General features: G+C 40.7%; 2 protein-coding genes across 5 annotated transcripts in view; one reads left to right on the top strand and one right to left on the bottom strand.

Moving 5' to 3' along the window:
* fam91a1 (family with sequence similarity 91 member A1) overlaps positions 1 to 22,614 on the bottom strand; it is a 28,822-nt gene extending 6,208 nt beyond the window's left edge. For 2 of the 4 annotated variants that reach the window (XM_078267105.1, XM_078267106.1), the window contains exons 1-18: positions 17,748 to 18,043; positions 16,883 to 16,967; positions 16,058 to 16,209; positions 13,014 to 13,071; positions 10,461 to 10,528; positions 9,907 to 10,020; positions 9,214 to 9,304; positions 8,392 to 8,454; positions 8,051 to 8,157; positions 7,816 to 7,854; positions 5,799 to 5,911; positions 5,272 to 5,381; positions 4,593 to 4,705; positions 4,387 to 4,473; positions 4,151 to 4,280; positions 2,051 to 2,199; positions 1,276 to 1,410; positions 128 to 241 (exon numbers count right to left, since the gene is read on the bottom strand). In XM_078267105.1, coding sequence (XP_078123231.1) covers positions 128 to 241; positions 1,276 to 1,410; positions 2,051 to 2,199; positions 4,151 to 4,280; positions 4,387 to 4,473; positions 4,593 to 4,705; positions 5,272 to 5,381; positions 5,799 to 5,911; positions 7,816 to 7,854; positions 8,051 to 8,157; positions 8,392 to 8,454; positions 9,214 to 9,304; positions 9,907 to 10,020; positions 10,461 to 10,528; positions 13,014 to 13,071; positions 16,058 to 16,209; positions 16,883 to 16,967; positions 17,748 to 17,819 — 1,800 coding nt within the window. In that variant the 5' untranslated portion in view covers positions 17,820 to 18,043. Of the gene's footprint in view, positions 1 to 127; positions 242 to 1,275; positions 1,411 to 2,050; positions 2,200 to 4,150; positions 4,281 to 4,386; positions 4,474 to 4,592; positions 4,706 to 5,271; positions 5,382 to 5,798; positions 5,912 to 7,815; positions 7,855 to 8,050; positions 8,158 to 8,391; positions 8,455 to 9,213; positions 9,305 to 9,906; positions 10,021 to 10,460; positions 10,529 to 13,013; positions 13,072 to 16,057; positions 16,210 to 16,882; positions 16,968 to 17,747; positions 18,044 to 22,609 lie in introns of those variants that run through there. The other 2 variants (XM_078267108.1, XM_078267109.1) reach the window with 2 other exon arrangements.
* Positions 22,604 to 25,652, top strand: klhl38a (kelch-like family member 38a). The gene is made up of 3 exons (XM_078267110.1): positions 22,604 to 23,959; positions 24,169 to 24,274; positions 24,806 to 25,652. The coding sequence occupies exons 1-3, from the start codon at positions 22,604 to 22,606 to the stop codon at positions 25,093 to 25,095; spliced, it is 1,752 nt and encodes a 583-aa protein (XP_078123236.1). The 3' UTR covers positions 25,096 to 25,652.
* The last annotated feature ends 1,922 nt before the right edge of the window (positions 25,653 to 27,574 follow it).

Here is a 27,574-nt window from a genome sequence, read left to right as displayed (position 1 = left end):
TGTTATTGTTGGAAACACATGAGGAGTAGATACATAACATTAGATAATGCAATGTTGACAGGTTCAAATTCAAGCAATTACGCCAAAAGAATATCCTGAAACAACCGCTTTGTAAAACCTGGATTACCTGGATTAGCACAGCAGAGTGTGTGAGGGCATCGTTGAGCATGGTCAGTACGTTGGATGTAGGCACGACCCCGGGATCGTGACCCCAGGAGGTGATCAACAACCTGTCGTAGACCTGAGTGGAGAAAAACAGGTTAAGGAAAGCATTCCTCCACAGCTGCTAATCACGGAAAGCATCTGTGGTGTGATGGTGTACGGCATCATGGGAGTACAACAACTCATCACTCACCATATTGAGTAATGATAAATAAGAAGAATGCTTTTCATAGAATATAAAACTTGACTCTTGACACAAGGTAGAGGGAAATGTTTCAGTATGTATGTCCTCTATAACAATAATTACATATCTCAGTCAAAAACAAAGTCCAAGTACTAAGTAGTTCATACTAGCATGGCAACTTGTCAACCTTCCAATACGCCCAAACATAAACTGATTAAAAGAATTAAACCTCCACCCTGCGGCTGATTTTACATGTTATGATACTTGCAAGGCTTTCACTAACTGAGTCAGAGCTTATCCATGAAATGAAGGTTTTATTCTTTTCTGTTTTGGTAACTATGTTCAGTTGTGAATAAAAATTGCGAAGGAAAAACATCCTACAGTTAAGTTCACTGTGAAGCAAAACAGTTAAATTGAATAAAATGACAAGTAGACTTTTGGCCTATTTGCATATTATTACTGGTCCTCCCTTGAGAATGTACTTCAAATTCTTTTTTGTTCCCTGTCCCACATTCCCAAGATAGTTAAACAATTCCAAGACCATCAGGAAGCCTTGGAGGGGGGGAAATGCAGGTGCATGGTGTGGTATGACTGTGATTGTCCAGGTGCTTTGTTATGAAATGAAGATTGACAGGGACGAAGGAAAAGCTTTGAATTTTACCACCAGTGCTCTGATTACCAACTGTAACTGCGGTCAAAAGAAGGTCAAAATAAGAAAGGGCAAGGAGTTAAAGACAAAATGAAAAAGTGTCCAATTGCATCTTTGATTGGGCTCAAAATGTCACATATAGGGCTTTTCTTATCTGACTTCAAAGAGCTTTCTTTAGCTTATACAGTTTCTTTAACAGCATACATTAACTTACACAACAGTGTACCTACAGTACACGTATTAAACCTACCTACCTGATTAATTATTAGTTTGGGCTAACCTGGAATAGCTCTGGCAGTTTGCGGAGTCTGGAGCCTTTGGAGAGCAGCAGAGACGGCGGGCCTTGGCCGGTCACATGGTACAGGTATAGCTTGAACCAGATGGAGCTCACCTCAGGGATGGCCGGTCCAATGTGCTGCAGGGAGAAACAAACATGAACACATACATAAGTGTACAGCAGTAGAGCTAATGCATACTCACGTAAACATCCTTACACGGTTTTTCCATTTCATTTCTTACCTGAACACATTCTTTAAATAAACAACAATGTTCTTCTGTCGGAGAAGCAGAAATTGAAGCAGCTTTTAGAGATGTGAGCAGAAAACAAAGAAGATAATTCATGGAATTCCACTTCACCGAGTCCCAGCAGTGTGAGAATACACAGCAGCGTGAATGGCACAACAAGAGTTTAACTTCTTTCCTCTGTCTCTCTGAGCTCAGCTAGAAAGCTGGAGTGTGGCCAGGCAGAGGAATTACTCATGAGCCTTGCTTCCCTTCCTTCCTCCCTTTCTCTCTCTTTGTGTAGCCTTGTTGTTGGGGGCAACTGCAGGCTGAGTGCCCACAAAGCATACATACACACAGTCACAAATCACTCCAGGCACACAAGTGTGTACACACAGCAAGAGGGCAAACACAACCAAACAGAGCACACACGCACAAACACATGAACTGTCGAGTTAAACACAAACACAACTCTAAGACAGTCAACATTTGATCCAACATCCCAGCGTGACGCACAGTATACCCTCTGCTCTCCCTCCCTCCAGGCGTCATACCTGAGGCGTGCAGCTGCTGATGGGTCTGATCTCGTTGCTAAGCGGCGCCATTGAGACCAGCAGCTTGTAGTTCTTGTTGAGGACACGGCTGCAGGTGGCCTGGTCCAGACCCAGCAGGCTCTCACAGCGCAACATGTCCAAGGGGAAACCTGGTTCAAGGAAAAACCAAGGCCAGTTACAACTTCTATACAAAATAGGCTGGGATCCAAGTGCGAGTCAGTAGGTGTATGCATGTAGTATGTACATAGTTTGCATTCTTGTGTCTTGTGACATGACTAAAGACTAGAGTAACTGCATGGATAGTAGAAGAATAGAAGTAAGCAAAAGCAGAACATTTTGGCTGTTTCCCCATGTTTCCAGTCTTTATTCTGAGCCAAGCTAACTAGCTGCTGGCTGTATCCTTATATATACACACACTGGACAGACATGAGACTATTCCTTGAAATGAAAAGGAGCATAGGGAGACTGTAAATAAAGATCCTGGAAATGAATCTGTCAAGTGTGGATATATCAAACAGTAACTGGGTTGAAGCAGTGGAACTCAGCCAGAAAGCACAATAAAGAGTCTCTTTATAGCCGTGATGCTAAGAAGAGTGTTCTCTCCAAGGTGACTTGTAAAGAACGTCCTCTCAAAAGGACACAAGTGTCAACTTGGCATTTGTGGATTTAATAATCACCTCTTGCCTTCTAGATATACATCTAAGAGGCAAGAGGTGTCTATGAAGTGCTAATGTTGATAATTAATGGGATAAATCAGTGTAGTCAAGTTTTCGCAGATGCAATCAACTGGCTGAAACTGTTCAAGGACCATATTTTTTATACATGTTACAACATAGAGTGGAACAAACCCTTACAAAGGCCAATTACAATATGCAATGAGACTGTATCTTCATACTGTATTGTCTAAAGGAGGTTTGGATGTTGATTTTTGTAATGCAACAATAATTTATTATTATAATAATTTGTATCATTGTGAGCTTAGTTCAGCTTCAGCCTGTGGGCTCTCAGTGCTCTCGCTCCTCGGCAGACGCCTGGAGCAGCAGCTGAGGACGACTGCGATAAGACAATCACAAGTGAGGCACTCTGCCAAACCAAACAAACAGCATCTGGTGGCACAACAGTTGCAACAAACTAAGAGATTTGCTTTGTCGTCATTGGAGGACTCACTCTCTCCTGCTCCCACTAGAGAAACCAGTAGAACAATACAGCTTCACTCTGGATTTACTGGCATAATATGAACATATTCAAAAGAAACTATTTAGACACAGGTAAGAGACGAAAAAGACAGCAGAGAGAGAGTGATACAAGTTTGCCAAAAGCAGCACAAATAGAAGACCCACTTCCTCTTTGTTGCTTCCAGAAGAGTTTACAGTCTTATCCAGAACCTTCACATGAAAATTAGGACTGCATGATTTCTAATAAAATAACTTTTTCTTTACTTATTGATTTATTATTGAATACCACAGAGCAAGCTTAAGGAGTTGAATAGGAGTCATTTACAGTAGTTGTTTGCTGCAATTGTGGTAATGATAGCTCAGAATATAGAGTCAAGATGGTAATTGGGAGAAAGTTGTAAACAGCTGCTGATTGTTGAGAATTTTCTTTTTCTGAATTTCTCATGGTTTTTAATATTTACATAAATAATTTCTGTTTGTCACTGAAAATAATGAGTTGTGCTTTGAGTCATACACACATTTAGACACAAACACACACACACTGTTCACTCTGTACGTCCCAGCTCTCACCTTAATATTCTGTTTGATTGATATTTGCAGACATGAAAGTGATTTTGAAGCAACCATTATAAAATGTTGGCTGCATTTGTATCACAGATGATGTCAACTGTTGGCAACAAACGAACTACAAAGCTAGGGAAACTATGAACATAAGAGTTTCTATTTCATTAGCTTGCTGCTGAGGCTGCAAAGGCAGTAAGAACTTAAAACCAAAACCAGCATGCTAGCTGCGTAAAAATATACAAAAACAAATCTGGCCTTCAAGCTGCCTATTGATCATATGTATAGAGATGTATGGCGCCTGGACCGTGCATACATTTACCATTAAAAGGGGATGAAAAAGAGGGTGCAACTGTATAATTACCTATATTTGGGATATCAGGTCCTTGGTCTTGAGTGAGTTCTTTGTTGTAGCGCAAGAAAAGAATGGTGTTTTTCAGGGTCAGAGCATGGTCAAAGTAACGCTGGGCCTCGCCCTCTGCCGTGCTCTCCACCTGGAGACAGAAAATAGGAAATAAATACGAGTATCTGTGCGCATGTACACATAAGGCTATAATTTATTTTCTACTATTATTTCTTTGTTTCCATTGCTGGTCTCACCTTCTCTAACTCAGCCATGAAGCTGTCCAGAGTCTCATCAGACAGCTTACCCACCTCAAACATGGTCACTGCATGACTCTTCAGGTTCTGATAGAAGGACAAAGACACATGAGATCACAATGTACAGTCCATGTCCAATTTACTCTGTCTCTATTAAGCCTTTTAACATTGAGAAAGTGTTCTCATGTCCACATTCAGTCACTAACCGGAGACAGGTTGCCCATCATGAGGAAGGCTGTGAGAGTGGAGTCAAAGAGGAAGGCAATCCTCTTTGTGGGTGGAGCTGGGATGCTCAGGCTGCTTACGCTTCCTGTGTCTGCTACAGTGACACAGAAAAATAAAAGACATAATAATAGCAATAACTCTGTGCAGCAACATTAATGCATATAATAGCACAACTGATTGGCTCATAAAATGAGAATATGAGATTGTGAGCTTATGAAAATGGAATGTGTTCACAACCAAAACCATACCTTTTGCTCAAATAATTTTAATTGATTATTAACATGTAAATGTGGTTGATGAACAGCCACTTTGATAATATCCAATTTGTTAGTCTGAGCAAACCAACAGTGCTGCCTTAACATTCATAACAAAGACCACAAATGAAACCTTTTTAGACAAACACCTATTAATGTGAGAATTGCTTTCAGAAGCATAACTGTGCTTTCTTTCAGATTAATTAGCACTGCTGCTTCAAAACTTCCCAAGTCACACAAAGCACTTTCATTCAGAAAGTGCTTTGTGTGCATACATCAAGATGGGTATTCATTTGCATACACTGCAGCGTGTGTGTGTGTGTGTGTGTGTGTGTGTGTGTGTGTGTGTGTGTGTGTGTGTGTGTGTGTGTGGCGTGCGTGCGTGCGTGCGTGTGGCCACACATACCTTGGTCCTCCAGACTGGTGGTGTCGGTGTCGGTGGCCGAGGAGCCCCCCTCCATGACAGGACTGCCCTGCTCCCAGGACAGCAGCATCTTCTGAGGGTCCATGGTGCTCCTAACACATAGTGATTAAATAAAAGAGCAATCTCACCACAATCAAGACCTCATGTGTAGGGGTTTATTAAATTAAATTAAATATTTTAACATGTAGAGAAATGTATTTCTCCTGATGGAGAGCTTAAATGATTTACTAGGTGGATGTAGGTGGACGAATGGATGCGGGAGACCCTAAGTGTAATTTTCTTCCAACATGACAGTAAGTATCTTAACATACCAGTATGTAAAAAGTTAATTCATTCAACAACAAAAAAAATAAACAAGCAAAATATTATTTCGTTAACTGAAATGTTTTGGGGGGGGGGGGAATTTTCTTAAAATAATGCAAGTTAACAGGCAAACATGGTTCAACATATGGCGCCACTTCCAGTGTTTTGATGTGGTGGATGGTTTGATATTGGCTGCCTGTACGTACTTGAGTCTGTTGAGAGATGGGGCATTCTTCCAGGTGGGGTGGAGCTGGTCTGAGCTGATCACCTGACCTTTCTTTACAGCAAAGCCAAGGCGACAGTACATGGAAACTGCATTCTGATAATAAAAAACAGTATAACACAGTCAAAAGACCTTTGATACAAACAATTCAGATACTCTTTCACTGTCATATATCATCAACCTGTGACCTGTCACCCTCCTGGACATTCACTATTGAGGTGAGTTATATTTTAGGTGGGGAAAGACAATGAGAATGGGGAATGAAAGAGAAAGCGAAAAAGTGGATTGCACCACTTACAGTAAAATGTCTGGTAGGGAAAAATTGTCGTTCTCCTTTTTACAATAGATTTCTTCCTGCATGATTGCTGGTACATCTCAAACATCTCAAAAGTGCTGCTCTTTGACATTTTTATCACAGATTGTTTTTCTCCTACAGAACTCCATAGTAGCTACAGTGAAAATAACGGACACTACATTGTCTACTTTTAGTCAGGTATGTACTTCAGAATTGTCTATACAATGTGAAGGATGGATGAATGTGTAGTCCAAAAGATGTAATCACTTTACTTGGACTTGGTTCGCTGGTTATAAGAAGACTGCTTCTCTATCGCATAGTCGAATTCTACTGATGTCAATGTTGACTTGTGAGGTTCTAAAAGAGACTAAACACTAGATGAATACTCTTTTGGGAGATGCTCTCTCAATGCCCAAGAGGATCTACATTAAAAAGTCATGACTTAACGTCTAGTGACTCAAACCGATTCAAAAAAGAAAGAAAAAGGTAACTGTGTCATTTCTACTCAACAGTTTGCTGGCTTTTCCATTATTTACAGTCCTCAACTTGCCTTGCCTTTAAATATTTGATTCAGGCTGAACAGGCCACCTCAGTCAAGTATAGTGGGCTTGATTGCTTTCTACACCTCAACACTCCTGAGGTACAAGCTTAGGTCATCCTCTTCTCATATCAAAAAAAGCTCAGTGAGTTTTTTTTCCCCCCCTCAGGCCATGAAGCCATAACACAAGAGACAGTTAACCTCACGAACTGATGGGAAAAGTCTGTCTTGCACAAAGCAGACCTGTCAGACATCTCAATCATCTCTGAAGTTACAGAGTTTCTCCTGGAGAATCGCTGCAACCGCTGCCTTCAGGCACTTCTCTTAAATGCTGCTTTACAGCGGCGGGAATGGAATGACACGGACAGGGGAAGTTCAGCTCTTCACACTGGAGGTCGCAACACTGAGAGGGAGTTTGGCTCCATGTCTGATAAAGAGTGAATAGGAAACTGGGGAAAACTGGGTCAAACTCGAGCACCAATTCAACTGGAATGGTGCTGCTTAGCTCTCTGGATGAGTCATGGGGCATCAGTGTCACAGTCTATCTCTTAGGTGTATGTCTGTGTGAGAGTGTATGCAGAACGAAACAGCCAAATTGTGCAGAAATATCTACTTGCTGGGCTACATAATATCCCTGCTTGCACAATGCACACAATTTCATCTGAACTGCCTACAACCAAAGAAAGACAGCAATGCCAATGTACTTCTGTATTAAAATTATATAATATATATACTTATACAACAAATTGCCGTTAGTCAAATTTAAAGTAACTGGAAATCACATTCAAATGAATAAGGAACTGAAACTTAAATCTCTAAATATTTGGCTACAAAACATCAATTAGCAAAAAATGAAAAAGGCTGATTTGTATTCCTCTCTGCTACACTCTGTGCCTTCAAGTATACAGAGAGGCAGAAAGGATGTCTCAAAATCTGTTATAAACCACAGTGGAACCAGAGGAAATTACCTCCCTGTTTTGTCAGTGTCAATTGTAGAAAGCGGGGCCATATTCCCCAGATCTACTTTTTTTTTTTTCCCCCCCTTTCTCTTCCTTTCTCCTCAGGTATGACTCCTGGAAGGAGGGAGAGAGCTTTCTCTTCTGAAACAGTGCTTTCGTCTCTACATTACAATAGGACTCTCACGTTCTGAAGCAAGTGGCTACCCACCTTCACTAAGTCCAAGTCAATCTCCAACACATTCGCCAGCTGAGAGGCACAGGGGTAGGAAGGATCAGGAAAGAGATGGAGAGAAGAAAAAAATCTCGGTTGAAAAGTTGATAGATATAAACACACACACACACACACACACACACACACACACACACACACACACACACACACAGTCATTTACATTCAATGAGCACAGCAGGCGAGAACAATAACACACATTTCAAAAGCCTACCTCCGCTACGTTTGTCTGCTCATCAATGGACACAAAGATTTTGTAGAGAAGCGTTTCAAAGTAATCGCCTTGGACACGGTTCATTACAAAACCTTCCAGCGGGGGCACTGAAAGACACAAACAGTGACAAACAGATGTACAAACATTTCCACAAACTTTTTTTTTTTTTAACATCGTTTTATTTTGAAATTAAATTGTTCTTTTAAATACTGTATGTATCTGTAATAATAGCATTGTTTCAGGTCAGTCTATTAGACATTGGAGGATGTTTAAAACACAGACAGACGAGAGAGAGAGAGAGAGAGAGAGAGAGAGAGAGAGAGAGAGAGAGAGAGATGTACCAGAGATACAGCTGTCATCAGATATTGGAACATCCAAGTAGATGAAGCCCCGGTTGTACAAGCCTGGAATAAAAAAACAAACATACAATAATAGTCTGTTAGCATAACTGACATAGTATCCATTAACATTGTTGTTGCCATTTTCAGAAAAACAAATCTAGTAGTTTTTGATTATGCGTACAACTTTCTGTTCTGTGTAGAACAGAAAATTGCACATATGAGAATGGTGAAAGAAATCTAAGCCGATCAAATTTCATTTGAACACATTCTTGTATTCAAATTGCCTTTGTCTCCTGTATTTATTTGTATTTGTTTCCACTTAGTCCCCAGCACTCCAGTGGCCGAGGTTCATGACTGTCAAACTGTGCTCTAATTAACATTTAGGCTGCATGAACACAACCTCAGTCCCTGTGCTTCATCAGTATTAGCCACTATGCCCACACTTTAGCTGTAAAAGATGTTTGCCCATTGGTAGCTGAATTTTAAAGATGTAAACTCATTTATCCATTAATGCCACTAAATCCCATTACTATTATTTTCCTGAGAAACAGTTACATTTTGAAGGTTAGTTCATGCTGTACCAGCATGAACCGTAAAACCAAGCTGAAACAATAAATCCAACAGAGTTTCAAACAACTCTTTCTGTCTCCAACTGCTATTGCACTTTTTAATGATCTGGTCTGCTCTGCACTTATATTCTAGTGTGAGATGTTGGTGCAAAAGGATTGTAAATCAATTAAGAAAGTATCTCGTTTCCCACCCTTACATCCTGTTGAAACAGGATGTTTAAAATAGGAACATAACATGTGACAGATTACTCACTTAAAACCACGTTGTACTCTGTTGATCCAGCCAGCTGAGGACCAGAATCTATCATCTTATCAATGGCTTTCTTCTCTCCTGGAGAACAGATCTGTAATTACACACAACAAAAACACAACATTAGAGCGTACCTGTACATGTGGCTTTGTTTATAAAAAATAAAAAAAATCCCCTCCAGTGAACAACAGTGGTATTGCAGTCTCTGGGAGGATGAATGCATTTGCATATAATAACTGTGTGGATTCCTTCGACTGTTTTCCAGTGTTTCTTTTTTTCTTTTTCTCGTGGAGGGGAGAAGAACTGTTGGGAACTTGGCAGGTATTTATTTTCAGTCAGGTGAGATCTCCACCTGCAGTGCAGGGGCTCATGGGATGAACAATTGTAGCTTGGTGGGTAACATGTATGAATTTCAAAGAAAGCTCAGGGTAAAAGTAATTTGAACACATTATTCTCTCCCTTATTTTGTAGATAAAGGATACATGTAATGTACATAGAAGGAAAGGAGGATTAAAAGAATGAACTGGAACTTCCTAAATCTATTTGCTTGATAGAAAATGAAATATCTTAATGTGGATAAATGTGAATGTTGTCCTCTTTCCTCACACTGTATCCATCCCAGCCTGCTTTCACTAAAAGTTAAATATCCAAACGCATGCCTATCATCAAAAGAAGAAAAAAATAAGCAAACCTGACCCTGATATCATCCTCGGTGATGTATCCCGTATGTGCCATCCACCATGGCTCAACAGAGATTTCCACTGGTTTGGCCGGTAGCAGGTCCCGCGCTGATTTCCTGCGAAAGAATTTCTGACAAAAGAGACAAACGGGGACGCAGTTAATAACAGTCTGTGCCTTCAGCAGCAGAATAACATGGCTATTAAGTGCTAATATTGTAATTTTTAAAATGGAATTATTAAAATAGTGGAAAAAGATTTCCAAACTATGCAGAAATGTTTTGTTAATGGTGTTTAAGCTTGAGTGCGCTACATTTTCTGGCTATTATAGTCACATGTATGACGCGGTGTCTGCACATTGAGAATTGCTATGCAGTTTGTTGTTGACCAGCCAATCAGGGGAGGTACAGCTGGACTAAATATTCTAAATCAGCTCAACTAAATACTAAAATCAGTATTCCCATATGAATTTTTACACCAAATGTGCAAACAAGAACAAATAAATGAGCCTAATGTATGAAATGTTGTTCTATAAATGATCATTTAAAAGGCTTTATTAGAAACATGTCTTACTTTGGAAGACCTGCACTGGTTCATTAGGTCTATGTATTGGTTTCTCCCGATGCCAAGTAGCCGCAGACCTGTGGGATGATGAGAAAAGGAGCAAGTCAGTAAGACTGAATCATGCCTAAGTAACTGGCCATGAACTGGTAATCGCTGCTCTAAGGCAAATACATCTGGCTGGAGTGCAGCTGCAAGTGTCTCTGCCATTTTTTCAATTACAGGCTGTGAGGATAAAAAAAAAAAGAAAAGAAAAGAATTACAACAAAACAAATTACATAAGTTTGAGAATTAGTTTTTCTGGATATTCCAAACTTCATATTGGAGAGTTACTTTGGAGAAAGAAGAAGCTTGACGAGTAGCAACAGTGACTCATCCAAATTCATCCAAAAGGGAGTATGTCAACACAAATACCCACACATCTTCTCTGAGACAATCCTGACACTGACACACACACACACACACACACACACACACACACACACACACACACACACACACACACACACTACACACACACACACACACACACACACACACACACACACACACACACACACACACACACACTTCTAATCCATCTATCAACATACACAGAGTGCATGGATTTTTATCTGTAATTAATTCTGGCCCATAAAGCAAACATTTCATAGCCTGTATAGTGGTAGAGGTATGCATATTTTGGCTCCAAATCCCACCTTGCCCCCTCCTCTAGCCCATGATGCACAGGCCTGGAAGGGGCATAGCAAAATGTGCTGGGAAGGCTGCCAGTTCAAACCGGGACCAGTCAGGGATGTTCACATTTCGGTCTTCTAACGCAGTAGAATGCTGCATGCATATCCTGCTGTTTCACCAAGAATCAGACGCAACACACAAACATGCGCCCACGTAAAACTCTCTCACACACACTCTCACTGCCTCTCCATCCACCCACTTCTGCATGACACACTTCTAAACCTCCTCCAGAGAGATTAGAGGAGAGAAGCCCCTGCAAGCACAGCTCTGACGGCCCACTGGCAGCCTTCTGTCTCCACAGCATGAAGGTCCTGTACAGCCAGGACTCAGACTGGAGTGACTTTGGCGGCCAAAGCCCATTTCACTTGACAGCAGAAAGTCTAAGAACTGCCCATACACTTGACTTTCAGCTTTGAAGCAATCTTAATCTGATTTTACAATAATGTCTGAGGAACACAGCTCCATTGTGATGTAGTGAGGAGTAATTTTGATTCACCATGGAATGGGATATACTATATATCAGGCAATCCTAAAACCACTTGGCCAGTGCTCTGGTTTGGTTATGGAAATACAAAGACATGTTTTAGGTGGATTAGTAATGCTATTCAGTGGGTTTTGAAAACCATTTCTCTCATAAACCATGAAAACCAGCAAATCGAAAGAAAAAAAAATAGAGAAGCATCTGTCAAGAAATATGAGCAACATACATATGATACTCCATCCAAAAGGCTGGCATCCAGCTGCCAATCGTTATCTTTATCAACAGACAAAAATAACCCAAATAAAAATATTAAGATTGACTTAATTTACTTCTGAAATGCTCTGTGTTAGAAAACCAGTTTTACAAAAGCAGAAAAAAACATTTCCTAAAGCTGAAGATGACGTCTTCAATTGCTCGTTTTGTCCGACCGAACAGTCCAAAATACAAAGATATTCACTTTATTGATACAAAACAGAAAAACTGAGAATTCTCACAAGCTTGAAAAGCTTGAACCAATAAATGTTTGGCATTTTGCAAAAAAAAGAAGAAATATTACGTTAACAATTTATCAAAACAGATAACTCAAATAATCGGTTGTTCCAGCTTCTAGTTTTCTTTTAGGTGCTGAAGAACTTATATGCACAGTGAATAATGCTACAATGTCAGATAACCCATGAAGATTCTCAGTTCAAAAACGGTACCCTGAATTCAATACCGGTTCCTGAACGATAATGTTTTCGATACAATTTTTTTTAATCCATTTTAACAAAAAGAAATTACAACATTATTGTACAAATCTTTTTTTTCAGCTCCTTTACACCTATGTGAGACAAACTGTCTTCAAGTCTCTCAAAATACCACAACAAACACACGTGTGCCCCGTCACTGTCATTGCATGCCGCTACGACATGTACCATTAAACAGCCAATCATAAGCACTACTGGATCTAGGTACAAGAATGCTGCATGCTTATTGGCTCACTCACGCTAATCAGATTTACTCCTTAATTATTGAAATTTGGTATTGAATGAGTAGGCTTTTTTTCCCGATACTCCTTACTATGGAGGCAATTTGGCCTGTGCCTATAAGTATCCAAGTTCGGTACCCAGCCCTACCCTCCATTGACCTCATGACCCTGATTAAATCCCTAAGCTTTCTAAAAACTTTGCATCTTTTCACTGTGACTGTTCTCCCACCTCATACACTGACAGCCCTTCAAAAACAGAAACTGGGAAAGATGTAAAAACACAGAGCGCAGAAGTGGGAGGTACACAGAACCCCAGTAAAGTCATTTCAACAGTGTGGGAGAGAAGGGGGGAAACTGAGAAAAAAAGAGGGAAGGAACTCACAGTCAGCAGCAGTGAAGTTGGGCAAGGAGTCATAACTCTTCTCACTGTTCATAATATCCTGGAGGTGCAAAAAAAGAAAGGAGAAAGGAGACAGGGGGAAAAAAAGAATTAAACTCATTTTCCTCTTTCCCTTCCTATGTCCCTCTGCCTCTGATTAATAACAGGATTAGCAGATCTGGGCGGCCGTGCTAATTTCTACACCCCATTTTCATTAAGTGCTTAAAACGGATTATCAGAATATGACATAGCCTTCGGCAATTCAGCGGCCACAATTAAAGCTCAGTCAAGTTTTTGCATAGGAAAGTGGGTGAAGCCTTTTTAAGTATAAGCTGAAAACTAAATGGTTCATCTTTATTCATGTGTATAAGTTAAGTCATTAGAAAGCACTGGGCATATTAGTCTGTTCTGATGAAAGGGGAAGTATGCTGAATGTGGATCAATCAAATGTGGCAGCTTGCATCTGCACACACACCCTTTCTGTGTAAACACACAGGGTGCTGAAGTTAAGGAAATACATCGAAGGGCATTATGCAAAGAAATTACACAATACATATATCTGTAACCAACTTCAAGTGCAACAAAACAAAGGAACCAAATTGCAAGTGCATTACTTTTATTAAGAAATCATAATCATAAATTGTTATATGGGTTACACTACCAGCCGTGTGAACACATAAGCTCAGTCTTTGTAACTTGTCTTTGTAATCTAATTGATAATGTCAGAAGTCAAGGAGAACTGGCTGGTCAAAGTCCCAGAGAGGCTGGTGCTTTGTGAGCCTGACTGTGCCGGCCTCAAACAACAGACTGGCCTTTATCAGGGAGAGTGAGCCGTCATGCAGACAAAGCCCAAACTGACTGCAGAGCAAACAGCAAGATTTTCTCAGGGTGTGTTTGTCCTGGGATCAGTCCTCTGTGTCTCCCTGAGCTGGTAGTACATGAGGCTTCACTAGACACTGACTGACACCTAGTGCCTGACTGATGCCAAGTTATCAACATGGGATAGACATTACACAACATGCTCTTCTAAAACTGCAGAATATTTTATAGACTGACTAAATATATTGGATAATGGTGGTAATGTATGCCATGTTTCATATTATATTCCTTCTCTTTTTTTTTTTTTACATGCAATTGACATCTAATTTTAAGTGTATGACTAACTAATGCTAGCCAATGACATACAGACATTTCTACTCTATACATACTGACTATACAGTAAAGGTGTAGCTGTACAAAAGGATACCTTTTAGTAGATCTATTCAGGTGTACCATGAAATGTGGTATATTTCCAAGTATCAAATTACACAATAAACATGGCAGCAGGGGGATGTAAAAAGCTCAGATCCTTCTTATTATAATGGCTTCTTAGATTCCCTGTTTTGTCTGAAACTGCCATTTCCGCAGTGGTTTCCAGGGATGCCAAAATAGGAGACATTGTTAAATGAACAGAGACTGGATGTTTCTAGGGCTGGGACGATTCGACATAGTCAACGTAATCAATTACGTAAATGCGTCAACGCAAATAATTTGTGTTGATGCGTCACGTGTAGAAATCTATAAATAACCGGCTGCCTCCAGCAACAGCGCAAGTATGGATTCCTCGCAAGTTAAACAACACGTTGAGAAAAATGCTCGCACACGATCTTCTAAAGTGTGGGAGTATTTTACTCTTAATGCCAACAACAACAACGTGGTAGTCTGTAGACTTTGTAAAATGCATCCCTGAGTCAGGACAACAGCAGCAAAACACCGTAAGTTCTGCTCACCTTTTTGTCCCTTTCCCTCTCAAGTAGAGTTTAGATTCTCTAAATATATTTAGAGAATATTTGGCCGATATGTCCCCCCACTATCCTCGGGGATAGAGGGAGAAAGCTATGCCTCTCCAGCTTCTCCCATAGCTCTGGGTGTATGTCCTGCACTGACTTGAGTGTGAGGTAAACTGTGCTAAAATCGTGTCTCCCCCATCTGTAGCACCGGCTTCGATAATTGCGCAACCAGGCCAGATTGTTTCAGATATCTCACGAGTCCTTTATAACGGCCCACGTATTAAAAAATTGTCGGGTTAAAACGTGCTCAGGCTCATAATTCCAGTAAATGTGTCGGGCCGGGTTCGGACACAATGTGCACTGTAGACGTGTGCGATTATCAACATAGTGACAGGGAATGTGTTCCCAGTAGTAGCCCAACGGTACGTTAGTCTGTTGATTCGTTTTAATGCCCCGCTATGACTTAACATCAAGCATCATCAAACGCTGTCAGTCGGCAGTGTTATTTTTTTGGTTTACCATCATCCTGAGTGACCCAATCGATTACAGACTGTTATATTAGACACTCTGCAACTTGCCTTATGTTGGATTTATTTGATACATCTGATTTCATATGTTGCTAAAATTGCACTTTTTTTTTTTGTAAGATTAAAGGGAGAAGAGCTTGGATGTTAAACAATAGTTTATTCATTATTTTACCTACTACTGTTAAAAAAAGCAAATACAGGCTACTCTTTTTGCACTTGCTCTGTTTACTTTAAGTTTTTATTTTTGTATTCCTCCTGAAAGTGACTTTATTTTGTTGTTGGACTGATAGCCTACATCTGGCTTCAGGTTGCACTACAAATTCATTTTACTTGAACAGTGCAGTGTTAAACAATTTTAATAAATAGAGATTTGAACCTCATTGAAAGTTGTTTTGTGTAAATTGTTAATAAGTGAGCAATGGGAAAATAATCGCTAATTGAAAAATGAATCGTTAGATTAGTCGACTAATCAAAACAATAATTGCTAGATTAATCGTTTAAAAAAAGAATCGTTTGGGACAGCCCTAGATGTTTCCAAACCAATTAGAGAATTTTTGGTGCTGCACAACAAGAATTCCTGCTCTTTGCATTTGAGTTTACCTAGCTCATTGTTCTGAAAGCACAGGTGCAATTCTGAAATCACCATTATGTACTGTATGTACAAAGATAGATTTTCTGGTGTATGAGAAGCTCCCCACATCAAACACCCATCTTCTCTTTTCTGTTCTGCAATGCAGCAGAAGTGGTTTACCTCCATGATTCCTATGTAATATGAAAACGGAGTGACTCGCAGCCCTTTGACCATGATGTCAGACAGGTGGTAGGGGTACAGCATCAGGTGGTCCCGGCTGTACTTCAGGAGCTCCTCATAATACTTGCGCTCATCCTTCCTCACGTGGCGCACTGCTCATAAAACACACACAACAGTCAGGTCACAACCAGGGCTGAGTGTTCATACAATAACACTAAACCAGCTCAATCCAGGTTTAAAAAAAAAAAAAAAAAGTATTGATCAAGTGCTGAACAAGCTCCAGAAGGTCACAAGGGAAGTAAGACAATTAATCACATAAAGTGTTTATTATTAAAGCTATTTAGAGACTATTGCACATTATTTTAAGAGACATATTAAGGATTATTACAATGTATAAATATCACTAAATCTGCATTACCTGTTCATACACATGTACCAAGAGGGGAATCAAGTATTACTGTGATTCCAAGTATATACCTGTGATATAAAATGTTTGTTTGCAAGCTGACCGGGCCAAGTGCAGTTACAATTTACACTAAACTGCCAGTTTTTAAATACAATAAGTTAAGGCTAATACAGACCAAATAATGTGATTTAGTTTTTGCAGGGCATTCGCAGGCATTCGTTTTAGCTAAACAGTACCTGATGAACTGGAAACTGGGCATACATTTGGTCAGTCCATAAACTTACTCACATGCTTTATTCTTGAACTATTTAATGCAAGAATATTTGTTTGCCCTTTGTCTTTTAATCTCACAACTAATCATGATGTGTCCTACAGTACAAGTATGTTTAGCACTGCCATGAGGGACAAACTTAACTCACCTAGGTTATTGCGGAATCGAAGCTGGTTGCGGATGCTGTACAGCAGCACATGTTTTTCATACTCACGCTGAGAGTTCCCCAAACTCTGCAGAGCAAAAACACACAGCACACAGGTGAGGATCATGGCTGGATTAACTTGCAAATGAGTTACTGGGCCCCTTTTAACCACACTTTCCTTGCCACTGTCCATGTAATGTGTATAATTTCCCACACTTGAATATTTTCTCACCCCAATTTACCCATCCACATTAAATTCAGTTTCTTTTGTCGGTGTCATTATAAAATAATAAATAAGATTCTGAAAACTTGGTGCATCCCTAATATTTTCAGTTATATAGGCACAGATCAGTTGACACACAATAATGCCTAGAAGTCTGGGTCCCCTGGAGGTATGGGGCCTCTGAGCAGTTGCCCACTTTTTCTGCTTGGTAATCCATCACTGGTGAGGATGCACACAGGGATGCAGGCAGGCAGCTCAAACATCAGCACAAAGCTGCTTTAACGTTATGTACATACACCTGCCTCCACTTCACCACGATATTTGGCGTATAGGCACAACGTATGCAGGAGGAGGGATTTATGCAGATTATTATTAAACAACCTTCGCAATATTCGACATTGCAAGTACATCCACGCGCTAAAATCATGTGACGCCACCTATCAAAATGTCTGTCATGTGATGCCAGTGTAGTTAAGGGCTGTAATGTAAAGATGGCCAGCTGTGGCTCCGGCTGAATGGTGAAAGCCCTGCAGAGGAGGTTAGCAAGTCGTGCGACGCTGACAGCTGCTGTATGACAGAGTGCACCCCCCCAGGACACAGCGGTCTCCCCCTCACCTTGCCCTGTGAAAACGTTAAACATGGTACCTGTTTGACATTAGCTGGGAGCTTGGTCCACGGATAATTCTGCCTGATGTGAAATTCCACGTCCGTGTTCATCGCTAGCTAGCTGGCTAAAAGCAGAATCCCTCGAGACGATCAGAAACGGGCTCTCGGGCAAGTCCACGGTGACTTTACCCCCCGATACCCAACAACCGAGCGAAGCGACCCCCGACTTGAAGAGAAGTTTTATCCGGTGATTATTTTCCTTTACAATAAAGGGTCACTTCCTTGTTGTATTTTCGAACAAGCCGTTCGTCACGCTCGTGGCTACATTCGTCACTTCCTGTCGAGGCGTGACATTGGATGTGAATGGAGTTCGAAAGCGAGGTGACAAATGTGAGATGATGGGACTATCAAACCTTATTTATGTCATGTAAAATAGTGTTCGCCGTGCATCTCAAAAACTCGTCTCAAATGAGGTCTATTTTTTTATTATTTACTATTATACAAACCTAATGAAAAGAATAAGCTAACAGTTGGTCCACCATCCCATTACGTTCCGACGACAGCTTTATTCCTTAAAGGTCCAATATGTCATATATTTATATATAAATCCCAAAATGATTGATGAATTAGACCTATAATCTATTTATACGTTCCTCTTTTTTTTAAAGCCTATCGAATTTTCTTAAACAGCGGGTCATTGTAGATTTTAGCTAACATTACTCAAACAGCAGTAAATAGTGTAGCCTATAAGGGACTATTTTCAGTTACGGTTATGTGGGATTGACTCAAAATAAACAACAGTGCCAGTGTTTATTCACCCAGTGTGCCTCATTGATGTGTTTTTAACAGTTTTAGGACAACAATGGAGGTCTATAGCTTCAGAGGAATATGTTATATAGCCTAAGGTTTGTGTACCACTTTAGAATAACATTAAATAGGCTAGATAACAAAAATAATCTGATTTTAAAAAATAGTGCAAAATGAAGATTAACCACTGCACACTTTCAATGAGCTCTGTCAGTGGATTTAAATAAATGTCCCCAAAGCTTTTCTGCAGCAGGAATATTATTGGATCAAGAAAGTGAAGTTTTAAGTCAGTAAAATGAAGCAAAAGTGCAATGCACCTCAACCTGAATTTATTAAGAAACTGGTCTTAGTCAGATTTTGAACTTGGCCCCTGAAGGAGTCTGCACACCATTACCTGCATGAAGCTGTCACTTGGTAACTGGTAACAGAGTGTAGGATTTCACTGTGTGACAGAGTCCACCAAAGCTGCGTGTGCTCACATGTCATGATGTCTGACTTGCTGACAGCTCACTATCTTGCAGCTTTGTCATTCAACCTATCCACATGTAACTCCAGTTCCTTGTCATATGCCGCTAAACAAACATGTCAATAATTAATCTCACTGCCTCAGGAGCTGCAAGGAGTACAAGTGAAAGAGGGTCTGAAGATAAGCCCCCCTTGTGAGATAAAGAAATGCAACTTAGAGATATCAACTGTGAGGAAAAGGAGCCTTAAATGCTTCAGAACCATAGCTCTCTCCGGAAGGTATGAGTGGAAACATGAGGTTATGACATCAAAGGAGGTGTAGTTAATTTCTCCTTTAATCTTGCCCATCAGTGACTTTAAATAATGTTACAAGAGATTCTATCCAGAGTAATTCATACCTTTCAGCAAGGTACGATAGTACACCGCTTTTTCCTCCCTATCGCTGTTTCCCAGCCTTTTTGGCTCCTGACTCGTTATAATGAAGCAATGTCTACTTGTGACTTCTTGTCAGAGGTTCTGGTTAGAATGTGGATATGAGCTGGGAGCAGTTTTCCTTCTCAGGCTGTTTCATTTGAAGAATGTGTATAGGCCTTAAGAGGTGAAGGTAGACATAGATATTAGAAAAAACGGTCTGCATCAAAAAAAACTAATTTTGTTAACATAGGTTGCAACCCACTCATAACACTGTTAAACATCTCCATAATATCAAGGCATTTCAATTTGAAACAAGTTGACGTAGAAGTAGTCTCACTGCACTGGCAGATTTGTTATCAAACTCCGTTTTGGATGCTATGATATTTTCTAGCAATAGCCATCACTGTATTCACACTCTGTAATCACTCTCTATATAGTGATTTTTTCATTGTTAGTGGCGGAGTCCACCATTATCACCCTGGAATCAAATGCACATGTGGGATTTGCAGGAAACAGTGCATGTAATCGTAAGTTTGACTGTTTATAGCCTCACTTTTTGTTGTTCACTCTTCTAACACCTTATCAGAGTGGCATTAAGTTACTGCTAATGCAAAGTAAACAGTCCCTCCAGGTGCTAGTTCACATTTAAAGTGTTCAACTGGAAAAACACGGTGACCACTAGTAACCACGAGTGTCACCAAATCAGGACCCAGCAAAAATGATTTGGTAAGAAGGATATTTTTGCAATGATCTTAAAATTTGATTTCTCTTGGGACCCCCAGGTTGGAAACTCAATATCAGTCAAGAGTTCTTCACACTATTTTAATGGGGTAGTATTTTTAGAATGGAGCAGTATAGTAAAACAATATCATATGGATTATCAAACAATGGCCTCAAATACAATCACAACTTGATTTCATTGTCCAAATATGCCAATGAGACCACAGTACATATATCTCCACTATATCCAGGATTGAGGGTTTTGTGTGCTATTTGGCAACGTGACACATACATGATAACTGACACTTAAACAGGTGAGTAGAAGTAGTCGTAGTAGTAGTAGCAGTAGTTGTAGTAGTAGCAGTAGTAGTAGTAGTAGTAGCAGTAGTAGTAGTACAAACAGTAGTCATCTTCAGTTGTGCATGAACCATCGCACAGAAACAGCACCACATCTTGACGCAAACTGTTCTTACAGCTGTTTCTCCTGATCAAGCTGGCCCATCAGCGCTGCTCTATATTTACACTTACCCTGGGTTACCCTGGGTTGGAAGAGGAGGAGGGGAGGACTTAAACAGCACAGGAAGATGGACAAGGGTTAGCAGCTCGGGGAGAAATTGATTATACACCAGCTTGGGTGTGCTCGATGGCTGAGTCAGGAACCTATGATGGTTCTCCCTCCCCTGAATGTAAACACTCTCTCCACTGGACCCTGGCAGAGCTGTTAAGCCGGCAACTGGGTACCAAACAGCCCTGTGTCACATGAGAGGCCCGGCTGGAGTCACAGTGGCCTGGGATACTATTCTTAGCTGCAGGAATGTACACAGTGGCCTCATGGCGAGCTCCACAGCCTTGTCGTTTCTCTGTGTCATGCTTCTTTTCTCTCCCTGACTACTCTACCCGCTTTCTCTCTGGATAATGTTTTGGTCCTCTTTTGATTGGAACTGATACTTTTTTTTCTGACCAGACAGACCAGACATTTTGGATATTATTTATTTTCTGAGCAGGAGGTAAGGATTCACTTAGTCACAGATGTTGCTAATGTACTGGCAACAGGTTCATCAGCAGCCCGTTTCTTTCAGTGCTTTTGTTCAGCAATTGCTTCAGTATCTGCATTAATTGTATTAATTGATTTTGATCATAAATGGTCTTATTGAAGTTTGGGAAATCAGAAACTAATATATATATATAAAGTATATATATATATATAATTTAAACCTGGGTTTTATATATAAAACCCAGGTGTGCCACATTTACAATAACTTAAATAACCATTACTGGAATATTTTGTTTTGATAATATATTAAGAAATCAGATTTCTTTATGGTCAAAAAAACGTTAGTTGTGAAATGTCACTCACAGTCATTTCATAATATACAATAATGATCAGAGGTCCAAATATATCAACCAGGCTGGGCCCCGTAAGTGGTAGTAAATCAGTAGCTGTCACAGGGGGTGATTAGAAGACTTAGTGTTGCTCATAGCCCCATGATAAGTACCACTCTTTAAACCATCACAAGCCCTCTGACCAGGGAGAGACAGACTGAGACTATAAGAGAGGAGGAATATAGTGGAGGAAAAACATAACATATAGAAAATAGCAAAAGTCAGGGAGGGAGAGGTCCAGAGAGAGACATTAGAGGGGATGGAGAGACAGACACAGATGGTCTGTTGACACGGTTCTGTTAATGTTAGCAGTGATGGGCTGCTTGATAAGGGAGATATGGCCTAATGCTTCATTGATGCATCAAGCTAATTTAGAGGGGTTAAAAATAGAAATCAGTGACTCTGTAATCGTCACATTAAGGACAGCTGCTCAGCCGAAGTGTTAAGAGTTTGAGAGTGGGCTAATAAATGAAAGTGTTTTCTATCACAGGGATCTGCATGGTTAGTTTGAGGGCAAAGGTGAAAGCCAGATAAAATGTCAAATAATGCTATAATCCCTACATTCCTTGAAAGCATAATTCATAATACACTGTTTAAAAATAACTAACCTTACCTTATTGGCTGAAACACCAGCTTCTGTCCTGGTAGAAAAAAAAACACCAGGACAATATGTGTAATTTGGTAGGTTATTGGTAGATCCAAGTCTTTTTGTAGCGGCATTACTTTCTACTTTTGGACCTTAAAGGAATAGTTTGACATTTTCAGAAATAAATGGTGACTTCCTGGCAACCTTACGGTGAGACTCCAGGAAGTCCCTTTGAGGTTCAAGAAAGAGTCCAGCACCTCACCTCCTGTAAAACCACGTTTTTACGTTTTTGTTTTTTTACGGAAAACAAATGAGATATAGAGATGAAGAATGTGTTATTTAGTGAGATTTATGGTATGCATATATATATATATATATGTGTGTGTGTGTGTGTGTGTGTTTTAATAGAACTGTGTAATGTCAGAGTAGGCCTGTGTTTTTGTCAATCATCTCTTCATTTCAGTGGACACTAGAAATACAACACTATGATCATGGAGTCTCTCGTTTCCTACTCCACAGAATGGCCTTAAGACCACGAGAAGTTTTCTCTTTCAAAGACTCAGAACTTCCCTCCCACCTTCTTGCCCAGCTCAACATCCTCCGTCAGGAGCGTATCCTGACAGACGTCCTGCTCTGCACCGAGCACCAGGAGATCCCCTGCCATAGGAACGTCTTGGTGTCCAGCAGCCCATACTTCCGCGCCATGTTCTGCAGCAACTTTCTGGAGAGCAGTCAGGCCCGAGTGAATCTGAAGGGAATCTCTTCAAATGTCCTCAGTGGCATCGTGGACTATGTCTACACAGGCTGCATCACTATCACCATGGAGATTGTGCTCCCACTCATGCAGGCAGCCTCCATGCTTCACTATGGAGGACTCTTTGAGGCCTGTTCTATGTTCCTTCAGGAGCAGCTGAGTCCAGAAAACTGTCTGAGCATGATACGACTCTCTGAGATCCTTCACTGTGAAAGTTTGAGGGAGAGGGCGAAGGAGATGGCTGTGAGGTGTTTCTCTGATGTAGCTGCTACAGAGGACTTCTGTGAGTTGTCTCTTCCTGAGCTCATGTGTTACCTAGAAGACGACCGACTTTGTGCTGAGGAGGAGCAAGTGTTTGAGACCCTCCTGGCGTGGATCCACCATGACCCGTTCTCACGACGTGGCGCAATCCATGATCTCTTCAAGAAAGTCCGCCTTCGCTACATCCATCCAACTTACCTCTTCCAGTTCATTGCCAATGACCCACTGGTGCAGTCCTCCACCCTCTGTACTGAGATAATCGAGTCAGTGCGCCGCCTCATGCTTACAGTCAGCACCAAGTGTAGCCGCGAGCTCAAGCCACTTTGGACCACACCACGACGTTACACCTGCAGAGAAACACTGGTGGTGGTTGGAGGACGCAAAAACAATGAGCAGACCTCACGAGAAGCCCTATTATATGATGAAAGGACTCATCGTTGGCAGTGGTTGGCCAAACTCCCTCTGCGCCTCTACAAAGCTGCATATGTGTGTATTCATAGCATCCTCTATGTGCTTGGTGGGCTCAGCCTCTGCATGACATCAGGTGACAGCTCAGTCAGCTCCACAGTTTACACACTCTCCCTGAAGACCAACCAGTGGCGAACTGCTGAGCCCATGTTAGAGCCACGATATGCCCATCAAAGTGTGTCCTATCTGCACTTTATTTTTGTGTTAGGAGGTATTGGGGTAGACAAGAAGATCTCTCAGTCAGTAGAGAGATATAACAGTATGTTTAATCAATGGGAGGCCATGGCACCAATGCCCACAGCAGTGCTGCATCCAGCTGTTGCAGCCAGTGATCAGAGGATCTATGTTTTTGGAGGAGAGGACGCCATGCAGAATCCAGTCAGGCTGATTCAGGTAGAGTCAGACTTCTCATTTTAGCTGCATTGAATCAGTGTTGAAGTCCAATTACTGCATTGTTGCCACTCAAATACATACATGGCCTTAAACAGAATTCATTGTCATTAATTGCAGATAGAAAATTAGAAATTCACTAGTTGACTAATGTCACACAAGCAGTCAGAAAACTGGTTGACGGTCTGTTGATATTTGTGGTCTGTCAACAGGTGTATCACATCTCTCGCAACTTGTGGTCCAGGCTAGAAACAAGGACGGTGAAAAATGTTTGTGCTCCTGCTGCTGTCATTGAAGACAAGATCTACATCATAGGAGGTGAGCTCAGAGAATGGTTTCCCCAGCTGTACAGTTTTACATTATAGATGTAGTTATTAACATCTTTACAGTAGATGGGAATTTTAATGGATTTTTAAAGGCATTTACAAATCTGTTTCTGGCATTGCTGCCTACTGAAGATGTAAATCTTGAAAAAATAAAATAAAAAAACACCTCACAAATATATAGTTAAAGTTTTTTCAAGGGTATAACTTCCTAAAACACCTGGGCACTGTAGTTTTTATCAAACGTTACAAAGACTCAAAATAAACTACAGTACCCACGTTAACTGTAATAAAAGAACATGTCTCCCAGTGCAACAGTGTGACTCAGTGATGTGTTTTTAATAGTTTTCGAACAATGGAGCTCTATGACACAGAGAAATAAACTAAATCAGGCTTTGAATACATATACTGTAAACTACTTGTCATTGTTGTTTTATTGTCTTTTCATTGGATTTGTTGAAAAAATATAAACCATCACCACCAAACTGATTCTTTAAAGTGTGCTCAATGAAAATCTAATTTCCAGGATACACCAGGCGAATGATCGCCTACGACACCAAAGCCAACAAATTTGTCAAGTGTGAGAACCTGAAGGAGCGACGGATGCATCACAGCGCTACAGTGATCAACAACAAGCTCTATGTCACCGGTGGACGCATCCTCAACGGTCACGATGTCATCGAGGACTCGGACTGCTTCGAATGTTACGACCCCAAGACAGACGTTTGGACCTCGAAAGGTTCTTTGCCGTACAAGCTATTTGACCACGGCTCCTTGCCGCTAGTCTGTGTTTCCAACAGACCCAACCCACCATGACCCACCAACTACACAAATGAACCACTAACCATTTTAAACTGACTGCATTCCTTCATGCAGCTCAGTCTCTGCCATAACTTAGCAGCATGTTAGGCCAGGCTGACTTTCATTTGAATCAAAGGGGAGCTCAGCAGATGAGCAGAGGTGTCATCCCTTAGACACCTGGGGTGGATCTGAACTGAGAACCCACGACATGACGAGAGGCAGACATGCTTACACAACAAGCAGCTGTTCAGACACAATCCAAAAAGCTCTTTCCGTAGATGGCTGCGCTCGTTTCATGGTAACTAAGTGTTAATGCTTTAATTTCCCAGACATTTATACACAGCATACAACTGCCTGGCAGCTGCAGTTGAATTCCCTCTAACAATTAAATACATAGGGAATGGCTGCTTGTTAACTCAATTAGCTCTGCTTCTCATGTAAAACTAATAGATCAGACAGCTAATATAATTTGCACTTTATAGTAAATACATTCCTCCTTGACTCACAAGCTTCTATCAGAGTGCACTCGCTGAAATGTCAATGAGAAGCACAATTTCACTTAAACAAAATGATCTGGGCCAACTTTATTCCAGTTTAGCTGGCTGACTTTGAGAATTTTTACTGCAACCCCCCAACGAAGCATGTTCTCTATAATTGTCTCTGTTTTTGCTTGCAACATAGTGTACGTATGTAGCGTATGCAACATGAAAAGAATAAAAAGATGTTTATATTAGTTGGAGCACTGTAAACACCAAGGTTGGTGTATTTCAGTGGTGGTTTACTTTTAATTTCACCACAGCACAGTTGCAGTTGTTGTTGGATAAAGAAAATGGCTTCACAGGCAGCTATGTTGATGTGAGGACATGTGACAATGCTGGCTTAGAGGCAAGGGCATGGGATTCTGCAGTGACCTGATAAAGACAACTATGACTGGAAATGGTGTTGGTGTGGGGAAGATTTTCAGGGTTTGCAGCCTGTACAACAGGCACATGTACACATGTAACCCGCAGATGGTTTCTCACAAACATTTCCACTGATCTGAAATCAATCTTTTATTCATCTGAGAACAAAAGCTATAATGTATGGGAGTAAAATGTAAGACAATGAGACTATGGAACTACTGTTACTTCCGTCTTGGTCCTTATGGAGCATACATTCAGTGTTGTGCTCCAGCCCCTACCCCTGGTAACAGTTGCCATGGCAACCATATTATCACCCCTTTGGATCATGCATGGCACGCATCCCTGTAGTGAGTCTATTTAAGATTGCATCACTGATCAAGTGACAAGTGTGTTGCTGTTACTTGCACAATTGACTTTCTTTAAAATGTGTTCTTTCCTACTATACACTATGCTTTTATTTTGAATATTGATTTCCCTGTTTGCGACTTGGTTTATAAAGGAACACAGTAATTTATGTATGTGTATGTGGTGATACTGCAAAGACAATTTCTTAATTTAGTGCTTTAAATTTCTATGCACACGAGAACAAATAATGAATCTGTTTTGGACAGTGGTACAAATGTTGTTATTGCTTTACTGGTCTTTGGTGCAGATTTAAATGGGTATCTGTCTGCAGACTGGCTGAGTCATGTTGCTATTATACCCAAGGGAAACATTGTTGACACAGGCATAGAAACATGTTAGCTGGCTATCAGGTGACACATTTGTTCTCCATACATCATTAATGTACCAGTGCAACAAATATACTTTGGTGTGGTATTATAGGAATTATGATAGAAAGTTAAAACAGTTTAGCTGGCATTAAAACAATACATGCTTCATGTTACAGTATGACTAGCAACCTCTTGACCCTTCAGGCCACATTCTCATCATAAAGAGCTCCACATGTAGACTAAATATCTAGTTACCAATTTCCCTCCTGAGAGGCTCACTGTTTGCATGGTATGGCCTGATTGTATGCAGTCATCTGGTGAAGCTGACCTCAGGGGAAAAGATGCAGGATCATATTTCACTTATACATTTTAATCCCGGCCCATTAGTGGGGAAACATTAAAACTTGCCTAGGAGCAGTGACCAAAGGGGAATTTCATTACACTCCACATTAGCAAGCCCAGACTGTCATAGAGTTAAATGGCTCCTTGTTAGCCCGGTCACTTTGAATGACTCACAGTAACCCTCTGTGTATGTGTTTGGTGTGGATTCAATACCTGATGTCCAACCAAATTATTATCAAGACACAAACTGTGCAGAACGATACATGACAGCCAGCAGAATGTCTAAACTCAAACATGGAACTTTAAAGTTTAAATCAATTAAGACTGTGACCATTATGAATAGCTTGCCATCAGCTGAGTCAGATGTCATATGCTCAACTCAGTTAGCCAGAGCAGCATTTCAGAACAACACCCTGTTAAACTTTTTATTGAGCTTCTGCTAAATACACAGCCGTTTGACTGTGTGTTTGCTTGCTGTCTTTCCATAGAAACCAGTGTGTGAGGGTCACCCTTCAGAGAGCCTGTGGCCTAGCAGGT

Source organism: Sander vitreus, chromosome 14, assembly GCF_031162955.1.
Source record: "Sander vitreus isolate 19-12246 chromosome 14, sanVit1, whole genome shotgun sequence".
Taxonomy (NCBI): Eukaryota; Metazoa; Chordata; class Actinopteri; order Perciformes; family Percidae; genus Sander; species Sander vitreus.
The sequence above is the reverse complement of the archived record's forward strand: the minus strand, read 5'-3'. Positions and strand labels throughout refer to the sequence as shown.